General features: G+C 38.3%; 1 protein-coding gene across 2 annotated transcripts in view; it reads left to right on the forward strand.

The window, feature by feature from the left end:
* Positions 1-13,327, forward strand: part of ARFGEF1 (ARF guanine nucleotide exchange factor 1) — a 135,748-nt gene that overhangs the window by 83,462 nt on the left and 38,959 nt on the right. For both annotated transcript variants that reach the window (XM_082601026.1, XM_082601025.1), the window contains exons 14-19: positions 227-428; positions 4,627-4,738; positions 5,096-5,301; positions 5,576-5,660; positions 8,535-8,706; positions 10,649-10,800. In XM_082601026.1, the coding sequence (XP_082457152.1) occupies positions 227-428; positions 4,627-4,738; positions 5,096-5,301; positions 5,576-5,660; positions 8,535-8,706; positions 10,649-10,800 (929 nt within the window). The remainder of the gene's footprint in view (positions 1-226; positions 429-4,626; positions 4,739-5,095; positions 5,302-5,575; positions 5,661-8,534; positions 8,707-10,648; positions 10,801-13,327) is intronic.

Genomic DNA, 13,327 nt, shown 5'->3' on the forward strand with positions numbered 1-13,327 from the left:
AGTGGATACTGAGCACTGTAGTTGCAGAAAGAACTCCTAATGATGCAGATTGTACCTGTACTAATTGCAGTGTGTTTTAGTATCAAAGCCTGTATTATCTGTTTTGGCACCTAGTACGTTATTTGTGTTAAGTAGCTATCTAAGCAGCGTGGAAATAGCTTGCCTTATTTGAGACATTTTTTTCCTTTGACAGAATAATTTACTGAATCAGTTTTTCTACTTACAGGTCAGGAAAAGCCCTCAGAGCAAGAGACGAGTGAAATAAAACACCCTGAGACAATAAACAGATACGGAAGTTTAAATTCCCTGGAGTCAACATCATCATCAGGAATAGGCAGCTACAGCACACAGATGTCTGGCACTGATAATCCAGAACAATTTGAAGTCCTAAAGCAGCAAAAAGAAATAATAGAACAAGGGATAGAATTGTGAGTGTCCGATGTTAAGGAGAAATGTTATCGAATATCCCTCTGCCAGTACTGGGCCACCCTTACCCTGGGTTTCTTTACATTTTTGGATTATGTTTAGTCCCTTCTTATTAACATCCTTCTGAGAATAAGATGGAGCACAGCTCTCCTGGATCCAGGACATCTAGTGACTCCTTAGTCAGCTCCAAACAGACCCTTGTAATGTGCATTAATTTTGCCCTCTACTTTAGGTGTTGTTGACAAACATCATCTGGGCCATTTTGCGCCGTTCATTTAGCTCAGCTACAAAACCTTGCATTATATTCCCCAAGCAGATGATAACTCACACTTAAAGTACGGAACTTCTCCTGCTAGTCTTGCTCCTCTGTGGGGTTTCTGTTCTCTCCACTTCAGTTACAAATGTGCTACTCTTGTTATTGATGTATCATTGTTGATTGAATTGTTATATGTCAATAAGGTGATGACCTCCTTTTTAAACTTGGGTACCCTCCCGGACCCCGACCTTGTGAAACCAGTTTCCTAGTGAGTTATGTGCTGTCATCCTGCTCCTGGACTTGCTCCTGTCTGAATCACCTTCCTTCCTCTTACTGCCCCTCTCTTCTTTCAAAGAGATGCTGTGAGGAAAACTGAACTTGCTGGCCTTTCTCCATGAATCTAAACTGTTAAAAAAAAAATTCTCTTATACGTTTATTTGACTTGCTAATTCTGCTGTAAAGCATTTCTTCCTCAGTCTTAAGCAGTGGTTGATGGTGCCCTTTTTCACTGATAATGTAAAAGAAAAAAAGTTGATAAAATGTACACGTATTCATTGTCATAAAATTATAAAATCTCAAAAATAGCCTCAGGAAATAGCCATCAATACTTCATTTATTCTAGCTGTTCAGTCAGTATTTATCAAAGTCCCATCTGTTCCAGACATTATGCAAAGTGCTGGGGAAACCTGATGAGTGAAACAGCCCTTGTTTTGGGTGTCTCAGCGTCTAGTACGTGCAAACAGATATTCATTTTGAAATTCTGCTGGTCACTCAGCAAACACATGTTTGGTACTTGGGACTGTGTGCCAAGAACCATGAAGGTACTGGTCCTTATATTCAAGATTACAGTCTAAGTATGGGCAAAATATATTTTTTAATGGTACTGTGTGAAGTCCATAATGGAGTGTCGTACAGAGTGCTGCCGAGGTAGGACCGCTCAATTCAAAGTACTTAGGAGTGAGAGGGAGTCCTCCCAGGGCCCAGAGCAGACGTCCCCCGGCCTCCACTTCTCCTCTGCCACTCCAGTTCCTCCAGTGCCACGCGGCCTGCTTTCTGCTTCACACTTCCGTGCGAATGCTGTGCTCCCAGGATGCTCTTCCGCGACTGTTCGTTTCCAGACACCATTCTGTCCTTCTGTCCCACCTCCTGACCACGCCATCGCAGTCTTGTTATGGGCTCTTCATCCTGGGCATACATCTCAGCATTTCCAGGGTCTGTCCCTCAGCCCTTTTCTTTGTAGTTTCTAGATGATCATGTTCTTTCTCTGACTTCAGCTACTATATGGTAACATCTCACAGTTCCCAAGTGTTTTTGTTTTTTTTGTTTTCTTTTTTTTTTTGCGGTACGCGGGCCTCTCACTGCTGTGGCCTCTCCCGTTGTGGAGCACAGGCTCCAGACATGCAGGCTCAGCGGCCATGGCTCACGGGCCCAGCCGCTCCGCGGCATGTGGGATCTTCCCGGACTGGGGCACGAACCCGTGTCCTTTGCATTGGCAGGCAGACTCCATCCACTGCGCCACCAGGGAAGCCCCCCCAAGTGTTATTTTTAACACAAAAACTCCAGTGAACTCCAGATGCATCTGTAATTGCCTGTTGCACATCTCCCCTGGATATTGCATAGCTTCTCACACTCAGCATGTCCACAGCCAAATTTATCAGTCTCCATAATCGACTCCCCAGTACAACCCAAAACAAAAGACAAACAGAAAACCCTATTGTTTCTGTATTTCCCATTCAGGCTAGTAACCCCAGCACGCTACTAAGTTTATGAGCCAGAATCCCGGGACTTACCTTAGATTTCCTCATTAGATCTAATTTGTCACTAAATCCAGCTGATCCTACTTCCTGAATATCTCTGCAATTTATTCTCTTTGTCTCCCAGTTGTTAGCTCAAGTCAAACCGTCACCATTTGGTGCCTTGACTAGTATACTCTTTTAATTGGCTTGCCTCTCTTTGGTCTTATTTATTCTCTAGTCTTTTCTTACACTTAGCTGGAGTAATCTTTCTTGAATGAAAGTCTACTTCTGTTTCTCCCCTCTCTTCCTCTTAGAGGATAAAGCCACAGCTTGTTGTAATAGCATATAATACCCGTCATGATTTAAATCTGCTGGACTCTAAACTAGATCACCTGCCGCTTCTTTAGTTCACCTCATTTTTCCAACAATGCAGAGCTACTTATTATAATATGATGCTGCTTTATGCCCTCCTGTATTAGTATGACCTCTCTGTCTGGGATGTTTTTTCTGACTGTTTATAAAAGAGGTAATCATTCTTAAAAGCTGAGTTCCACAGTCCCCTTCCCAGGAAACAGATCATGACCGTCTCTGTTAATTAGACATTTCCTCTGCTGTGCCGTCCTCTCACTTTGTGGATACATTATTTGTTGCATTTTGACTATTATATATTTTTAATGTATATATTAAGTATGTGTTTATCTCAGGGGAAAATGCTTGACTTTAATTTATGTACGTGGCAGCGGTTTAATTAGGACTTGACGGGAATCATTAGGAGGACAGAGCAGGGAAGGACATTTCAGACAAAGAGAATGGCATGTGCAGCAGCACAGAGGAAAGGGAGAACCTTTGAGGACTATTACTATTCAGCGTGGCAGGGGCGGGGGTGGACAGGTAGAAGTAGGAGGTGAGATGAGAGCATCGAGTTGGATCCAGATTACAGGGGCCTCATTCTCTGTGTAAAGGAGGTTTTGTCTTGTTCTTGGCATTGGCATACTGTTGAAGGATTTTAAGCAGAGGAACAGCAGCATTAGATTCTGTTTTGGAAAGATGACTTTGCCAGCAGCCTGAAGGATGGATTGTAATGTGAGCAAAACAAGTGACAGGGAGACCAGTTAAGAACGCCTGCAATACCCAGGTGACGGTGATGAGGTACCAAACTAATTATTGGAACAATAAAAGTAGAAAGTAAATGACTTGGAAAGAAAGAGGTGACATTTGAATTGGATCTTCAAGCATGGAGGAGCATTCCCCAGTGAGTGAAGCAGGCAAAGGGCACATAGAGGAAATAGACGCTGCAAATCCTTTATGTTTAGGGAAGGGGAAAGGGCTATGTGAGAGTAAATGAGAGAGAAATGAACTATATATTTTTTTATTTTAACTTTTTATTTTATAGTGGAATATAGCCAATTAACAATGTTGTGATAGTTTCAGGTGCACAGCAGAGCGACTCAGACACGCATATACATGTATCCATTACCCCCAGACTCCCCTCCCATCCAGGCTGCCACATAACACTGAGCAGTGTTCCCTGTGCTATACAGTAGGTCCTTGTTGGTTGTCCTTTTTAAATATAGCCGTGTGTACATATCAGTCCCAAACTCCCTAACTATCCCTTCCCTCCACCCTTCCCCCAACCCAGGGTAACCATAAGTTCATTCTCTAAGTCTATGAGTCCGTTTCTGTTTTGTAAATACGTTCAAGAAATGAGCCATATTGAGAAAGGTTTTGTGTGTCAGTCCAATCAGTGTGGGTATATAAATTTTTTTTTCATAAAGGAAATGATGCCATCAGGTGGTGGTTAAAACAGTCACCAAAATTCAAGTTCTGTATTTTAAAAGCAGGAAACTTAGAAATAATTAGTGGGTATAAGGAGAATGAGCCAAGCTTACTTGAGCACTAAGGAGAACATATATATTAAAGTATGAGCTATCTCAGAGTTCATCTGCTACATGGCAGTACCTCACATAATCTGTGAAATGATCCATATCAGTCATAAAGGTTGCCTTCCATTTGAGATCCTTTTCAAAGAAAACTTTGCATAGTATATTATTTTTTGTACATTTTGTACAATAATGATGCATTGATTATTTTAAGTAAAATTCTGTTTTCTAAGTGCTACAAAGTTAATTCACTGTAGTTTTAGATCTTTTCAGGGAATACAAATGGTTTTCTATTTCTAATGCTCCTTTTAACTTCAACATCATCTAGATTTACTAAGAAACCAAAGAGAGGAATACAGTACCTCCAAGAGCAAGGGATGCTTGGCACTACACCGGAAGATATTGCCCAGTTCTTACATCAGGAGGAAAGATTAGACTCTGTAAGAACTCCACGTTATTTCATTCTGACTTTTTCTGTAAAATTATTGTTTAAGTTAATAATATTATAATAATATTATAATATTATTGCCCCTTTAAGGTGCCCTCCTAAGTATGTAAAAATAAGCTAGCTATTCTTAATTTTGCTTTTTTATTCTCTGTACTCAAAAGAATATCTTGATTTTTTTTTTAAATAAACACATTTAGTATGTTTAACTTTTAACTTCATGTTTGAAATAGTTAATTAACCCTGTGGTTAAAGCCTGTGGATCTTATGGATTTTTTCTGCTTTTTAAAAAATTGGCTGTGTAGGAAATGTAAGTCTATTAGGATATCAATTTCTGTCTTTTGTTCTTTAGACTCAAGTGGGTGAATTCCTGGGAGATAATGATAAATTTAACAAAGAAGTCATGTATGCATATGTGGACCAACATGACTTTTCAGGAAAGGATTTTGTTTCAGCCCTTCGTATGTTTCTGGAAGGATTCCGTCTTCCAGGGGAAGCTCAGAAAATTGATCGATTGATGGAAAAATTTGCTGCAAGATACTTAGAATGCAACCAAGGGTAAGCAGGATTCAGATTCAAGTACTTATTGGTTGCTGACTATATCCAAGACCCTCTTCTGGCGAGCATCAGGTGATTCATAATCCCCTGCCCCAGGAAACTTAGATTATATACGATCTGGCAGTGATGAGACAATTCCATAAAAAATTTTTATATGAGATAGAACATAAATCCTGAAAGAGAAAACTAAAAGTGACATGGGGTTTGAGGTGAGTTATTTAAATGCTAACTGTAAACAGTAAAAGTTTATAACACGAAACATTTATTTTTGCAGACAAACCCTTTTTGCTAGTGCAGATACTGCGTATGTTCTGGCTTATTCAATTATCATGCTCACCACAGATCTTCACAGTCCACAGGTATGTCTTCTTCCAAGCCAGTTTTACAATAAATAGTACAAATTAAATAAATTGTTTTGAATTCAGTAAGTAATAGTTGAAATTTTAGTCTTAATTTAGTTAAACCAGTCACCAAATTGGGGTATTTAATTTGGTGTAGTGTACATTTTACAAATGCAGTTTCTGGTAGTAATTCTAATTAGACTTTTAGATATCCGTAAAATCTGTATTTGTCTTTCTCATGATTGACAGCTGTATAAAACTTCAGATAAATTTTAATCTAAGAATGTGCTTATAGCTCTTCTGCCTGTGTTTATTACAACATGGAAAAACATCATATAAACCATCTTTTGTTTGTTTGTTTTAACATTTCAAACTTAAATAACAGAGCATTTAGTATAGTGGGTCTTTCATGTGCTTGTCACCCATCTTCCACAGCTCCCAACTTATGGCCAGTCTTGTTCTACATATATCCCTTTTCTCCCCCAGGTCATTTTGGAGCAAATCTCATGTATCATATCATTTCATCTGTATTTATTTCAGTATATATATCTGAAAGAGAAATACTGTATTTAAACATAACCACAGTACCATTACACCTAAAAATTAACCATAATTTTAAAATATCAGATATCCAGGAAGCGTTTAAATTTCATTTGCTTCATTAAATTGTAATTCCTTTACTTTAAATATTAAGGAACTGTCACTTGATTTCTGATATTCAGTAACAAAAACATTATTTTTAAAGTTTTAGGTATTTTATGCAGTTTGCAAAAACTTGAGGAAAATTATCTTTATAAATAAACCTATTTGTAAGAATTTCTTAATACTTCTTAGGGATAGGCTTCTAATGATAGGTATTACTCATGAGAAATAAACTATATACTTATAACTAATCTGAGATGTCTTGGAAAAACTGTAAGGTTTAAAACAGCTTATGAGTTTAAAAATTATAGAGTTTTAAGCAGCTTGTGAGTTCCTGTGAAGCTAAGCGGACTGTTAGAAAATTGAACCCATAATTAGGACCCTATATGATTTATGATACAGGGTTATATGAACTATAACAAATTATGTCATTTTTAAAGAACACGGGTAACTTTAAAGGAATTCCTTAAAACTAATTCTCCTCATTCCTAGTTGTTTTCAGAGTTAAAATATAGGTTAATTTAACAAGTCATTTATGTTCCTTTTTCACCTAGAATATTTCTAGTTAACTACCATTTATATATAGTGTGAGACAATTTTTTTTAATTTTTGAAATACATTTAGAGCATGTTTAATTTTTTTGTTTATTAATCTTCGTCAGTAGTAACGATTGGCTTTAAGTGATTTAAGCACTAAAACTTAATTAGGCACAGCTTAATTTAAGAACATGAGAGTAAAAGTCAAGAGTAAAATGTTCTATAAAAGATAATCAGGAGAAGAAAAGTAGGATTATGTTTTACACTACTTCCAGAATCCCACTGTGACAGAAGTCTTCTGTTTGAGCAGTGTATTTTCATTTTGTGTATCTGCAATTAATGCAGTCTCTTCTCCAACGTGCTTGGAGCTCCTACCCCTACCTCCCAGCCCAGATCCACAAATATACTTGGCTGCTACTTCAGATTTTCTTCCAGGGCTTGTCTTTGTCTCTCATTGACACGATGCTAAAACATTATACCATGTTCAAAATTTCCGGTGATGTTAATCTTCTTTTAGCCTCTTATTGGCAGCACTTGTGTGGTCTTTTATGTTGGTATCCCTGGGTCATTGCTTTTTTAGTATTCATCAGAACTTCAGGTGAAATGGCTTTCTTTTAATGTTTTTTAAGTGCCATGACTCAAGGTAAGTTTTCAAAGTTTTAGTATGTTAGAGCTTTTTTCCCTTGAGTAATAATAAATTACATTTGGAAACTTTTATGGTAATATTTTTACTTTTTTGTAGGAGAAGTGCTCCTCTCACCCTTTCTGACGTACTGGAAAGATCTGTTTGCAGAGTAGTCAGAACTAAATAAATGTTTGTATCCCAGTTATATCCTCTGGACATTCTGGTTTCTCTATAGTTATTTTTGCAAACTTCTGATGACTTACTTGATTGTCCTTCTATGTACCTTCTTGTAAATTTACAGGACAGTTATCTTTAGAGGTGCCTTAAATTCTTCATGGAAAGTGGTAGGAATATATTTAATTAAGTAAATGTATCTTCAGAGACATCATATGACTTACAGGTTTTACCCATTTGGGTTTTCAGGGATGTAAAGCACAAACACTTTGTCTGTGCTAGTTCCCAAGTTTGGCGACGGGGCTACCATGTTATGTACGACAGATTTGTACTCCAAAGACTTACCAGGGTGTGCAGTAGGATGTTCCTGTTCAGCATACTCTTAAGCAAGACAAGATGTTCCAAGGATACTTTGCCCAGATCACCTAATATTCAGTGGCCATGATGAGTCAGTGAGATTGCTCTCTGATTTTAAATAAATTTCAGCTCTTGTTATTCTTGCATCCACTGTTACATAAAATCAGTTTTTAAATCATTAGCAAACACACTTATGCTCTTCTGAACTAAGATTTGAACCTTTTTGGTAACATAAGTATCTAATAATTGTCATGGTCCTTTTTTAAAGACTCTGACTAGAGCTCTTAAACCTTGGGCAAAAACAAAGAATTTCATTATTCAGTCTCCCTGTTTTCTTATTACAGATTACTCACGTGCTCCTCAGAGCAAGGTGAATTAGCATATTGCCAGGATGGGTCTTTCCTACATTGTCCTTATTTTCTGTGACTTCCTTTTTTCATTTTGATGTCTGCTTTGTTGAGTATTTTCCACTTTCTACTCCTCAAAGTGTTTGTAAATTCTCTTATATGAGTATTTTTCTGTTAATTTTTAGGAATAATAATGGTTTTTCATTTCTAGGTTAAAAATAAAATGACAAAGGAACAGTACATTAAGATGAATAGAGGTATCAATGACAGTAAAGATCTTCCTGAAGAGTATCTATCAGCCATCTATAATGAAATAGCTGGAAAAAAGATATCAATGAAAGAAACAAAAGAACTAACAATCCCTACAAAATCAAGTAAACAAAGTAAGTGTCCAAATCAACTGAATTCTGATTGTTTCGGAGGAAAAATATGGATTCTTGAAAAGTGTTTTACTTAGAGTAGATCAAGTATTATTCTACTGAAAAGTATTATAATATACAGTTTGCTGATCTGATTGTGTTTTTTCCCGTATCCTGAAGAAAGATAGCACTGACCGGTGATAAATGGAAAGTGCTACATAATATGCATGGATTAGTGTGCATTTAATACACACTTGTCCATTTAGCAGTTGATCTCAGCACATGTTTGGAGATCAGAGAGATGGGCGAGGCAACCCCAATAGTCAGATTTCCGCTCTCATTCCTTCTTAACTGCCTCCTTGTCACCTGCAGCGACTTATTTCCATTGGTTCACCTATCATTACACATAAACAGAAGCTGGAAGTAGGGGTGATTCAAGGAGATGGGGAAGGTTAGGGTCATGGGGGAGCTCGGGGGGCTTTGGAACTCACTACTTCAGATGCACCACAAGTCACAGCGCCGTGGCATTCCCAAATCTGACCAGTGTCAGGAGCTGGCAGGGGGCCTAGCTCCAGTCTCCACGTGCTGTGCATGTAGATGGTGGTGTAAATTAGAGCTAAAAGCTGACTGCAGGAATGAGGTGAGGGTAGTGGCTCAGTAATATAATATGGAAAGAGAACTCCTGCCTTTCTGAGCAACTTCCACTTGGAAGTGGATTCTCAAGCTTCATCTAAAAGAACAGATTGCAGTGGCAAAATTCTATCAACAGGAGAGAATCAAAAAGGCCTGTGTGATATGTGTATTTCTAGAAGTTGATGAATTATCAGATGAGAGTCGGAGGCTATGGAGATAATGTTAGAAGGAATAGTGGAGTATAAATGGCCTTATCTTTTGGGGAATATAGGGAATGATTGTAAGGAATTTTACTAAGTTCTCCCTCATTTTATAGAAGAGGGAACAAGTGCAGAGAGGTTAGGAAACTTAGAATCATAGAATCTGTGAGCTGAGTGCAATGTAAAAACTTTCATTAATTCTCTAGACCTAAAACCCAAGGAGTGGCAAAGCCACACCTTGAACTCGGCATCCTCGGCTCTTGCTGCAGTCCAGCACCAATCAGCAGTTTACTTGATAGTGTTATTTGCTTCTACTGAAGAAATTAAGTATATTGATCAAGGCTTCATTTTCACACCTAAGTAGATGCCAATTATCTGATTTCACTTTCTTCCTCACACCCGTGTAGTAACATCTTCATATCCCTCATTCTCTGGCCTCTTCTCCATGTGGTGGTAGGAAATCACTGAGCAGTGGGGTATGGGAAGGAGCTGGTGGTGTGCTGAAGTTCTGAAATCACCCCAAGTGTTAGGGCCAGTGTTTTCTTATCAGCTCAGGAGATCATTCAAGCCTGTGTCATGGGAGGATACCATTGCCTTTTACCTCTCTTCTCTTCTAGCCCATGTTTGGGCTGTTTCCCTAGTACTTTCATTGTGACAGATTTGTACCTACTCTTTTCCATTTTCATAGATTTTCCATGTATCCCTGCCTCCTAGTTCAGGATATTTTTTTCCTTCATTTTTGAAATTCATATAACATAAAATTAACCATTTTGAAGTGAACAATTAGTGGTATTTAGTACATTCACAGTGTTGTGTAACCGCCACCTCTGTATAGTTCCAAAACATTTCATCACCCCAAAATAAAACCACGTATCCTTTAAGGAGTTTTTCCATGTTCCCTACCTTTCCTCAGCCCCTGGCTGTCACCAGTCTGCTTTCTGCTTCTATGGATTTACCTACTCTGGATATTTCATCTAAATGGAATCATACATCATGTGACCTTCTGTGTCTGGCTTCTTAGGACTATTTTGAATTAGTATTCATTGGTAGTGCTTATTATTTTATACTGAAACATCAAAATAGCATTCTTAAAGGCTTTATATTTTAAACGCTAATAGTGTTTGTTGTTTCAGATGTAGCCAGTGAAAAACAAAGAAGACTTCTGTATAACTTAGAAATGGAACAGATGGCCAAGACAGCTAAAGCACTCATGGAGGCCGTGAGCCATGTTCAAGCACCTTTCACAAGTGCGACACATTTGGAGCATGTGAGACCTATGTTTAAGGTAAGAGTTACTAATAACTTTTGCTTGCAATATATATGTTTATATATACTGTTGTTCAGCATATTCTTTTTTTTTAAATTATTTATTTATTTATTTATTTTTTGGCTGCATTGGGTCCTCATTGCTGTGCACAGGCTTTCTCTAGTTGCAGCGAGTGGGGGCTACTCTTCGTTGTGGTGTACAGGCTTCTTATTGCGGTGGGTTCTCTTGTTGCGGAGCACGGGCTTCAGTAGTTGCAGCACGCGGGCTCAGTAGTTGTGGCTCACGGGTTCTACAGTGCAGACTCAGTAGTTGTGGCGCACGGGCTTAGTTGCTCCGTGGCATGTGGGATCTTCCCGGATCAGGGCTCAAACCCGTGTCCCCTGCATTGGCAGGTGGATTCTTAACCACCGCGCCACCAGGGAAGTCCTGTTCAGCGTATCCTTAAGTTAAGGAAATACAGTGATATAGCCCATTAGTATACACCCAGAAGTGAAAGCCATATTATTTAGGAGATTGCAAATATAAAATTTTTCTTGAAGAGAATGAGAAAAGGTATGCATGATTAGCAATTAATAGGCGTGTGATCTTAAGAACAGAAAGATTTTTGGAGAATTAAGCCTTGGCCTGGTTTCCTCTGAGTTCTATTTAGAGCTTTGGAGTTCCCTGAAATCTCAACGTGATCTTGAGCCTCCTGCTCTCTTTCAATGCTCTGGCCCAGGAATTAAGCCGAGGGTTCTGAGTATTCCTGGGGCCCAGAAAGTAGAGTCAGGAACAAAAGGGAGCTTTCTTATGTTTATAGATCTAGTAAGAATGATTCTTACTGCTTCTTTAAAATTCGATTTCCCATTCAGTCTTCATTTTCCTATTCTTTTTTTCTATCCTTTCTTCAAATTCCGGAAAGAGTAAGCAGTGCATCATAAGGATTGTAGGGAAGTGGAGGGGAGTCTAGTCAAGTTTGAGAAGGAAAAATGGGTTAAGTACATTTCTGTTTGTGACACGGTGTGGTTAGATGGTCTGTGGAGGTTGAAGATTATAATTCGAGTTCTCATTCATAACTGCGTATGTGTATGGGTAGTAAAAGATGACTACAAGGTTTCAGCTCTAAAATTATACAGTTCTACCCCTACTTCAAGGACTGTGTGATAGTGATCTTTCTAAAAGTCGATGGAGAGGTACAGGACGCGAGCGGGGATGCCAGGGAGATAACGTTAGAAGGAACAGTGGAGTATAACTGGCCTTCCTTTTGGCGTAATGTAGAAAGTGATGTCAAAATATAAGATATACTTTCTCTTTATTATGAAATAAATTACAAAGCAGATTTTTGTTTTGTTTTGAATAATCTTATACCTTTATTTTGTTTTTCTTTTCAAATGTTTTTGGTAGACGGGAGGTGGAGGATGAAAAAAACAAAAAGAATAAGGAACCAGCCATAATTGCACCACTCAGAAAAAATTTCTAATATGTTTACATACTACTTTTTATCTTAAACAGTTGTGATCCTACTAGGTATAGAATTTTGTATCTTGCTGTTTCTCACATAAGTATTTCCCCATATCATTAAAAATTCTTCATAAATAGCTTTTAATGATCTATTCTCTGGATTAGTTATCCTTTATTTAAACTAATCCTCTAAGCTAGAATTAAGAACCTTTCCTCTCACTGCCATTCCTACTGTCATTACCGTCTCCAGTTACCTTCATTTCTCACTCTTGTCGCTGTAACATCCTCCTGACTGGTGTCCTTATGTCTACTTTTGTGCTTCTCTTACCCACTTACAGAGGCCAGAATGTTTAAGATACAAAATGAACTGTCCCCTTCTTCCTTAAAGCCATTCACTGACTTTGCAACTGTGATGGAACCTAACACATCCCGAGGGTGTGTAGACCATGTGTGGTCTAGCTCCGCCTGCCTTCAGCCTCATCGCTAGAGCTCTTGTCTCTTACTGTGCTGCAGTCACACTGGTGTTCCTTCCGTTTCTAGAAGGTCCTAAGTTATTTTCTCTTCCGAGCATTCATACAGGCTGTGTCCTTTGTCTAGGATGCTTTTTCCTTCTTTGCCTGAGTGGTTTCTACTCTAAATGTTACTTTCTCAGAGAGTTCTTCCCTGGCGCCTCTAATCTAGATTAGGTCCCTTTTCATCACGTGCTATACTCTTCCTTCATCGTATTTATAACAGTATGTATTTATACCTTTATTTATTTTAAAACTGAATGTCTGTTTCTTTACTAGACTTTAAGCTCCATGAGGCAAGGGACTACATCTGTTCTGTTGACTTCTCCCAATGTCTAGCACAATTCCTGGCTTGTAGTTAGTGCTCAGTAAATAAGCACTGGCTGAGTAAAGGAATAAAGGAGAGATTCCTAGAATGTGATATAATATTAAGGGATGAAAACCTTATTAAGAACCTTTTTACATATTGCCAGATTGTATTCTATAGAGATTTATACATTTGAGGGGACAATTTCACTGTCCTCTGGATGTTATTTAGGTATAACTTGATAAGACAAGTCATTGTCTTTAATTTGCAGTGGGGTTAAACCTTTTGT

This window comes from Mesoplodon mirus, assembly GCF_964341445.2.
Source record: "Mesoplodon mirus genome assembly, chromosome: 16".
Lineage (NCBI taxonomy): Eukaryota > Metazoa > Chordata > Mammalia > Artiodactyla > Ziphiidae > Mesoplodon > Mesoplodon mirus.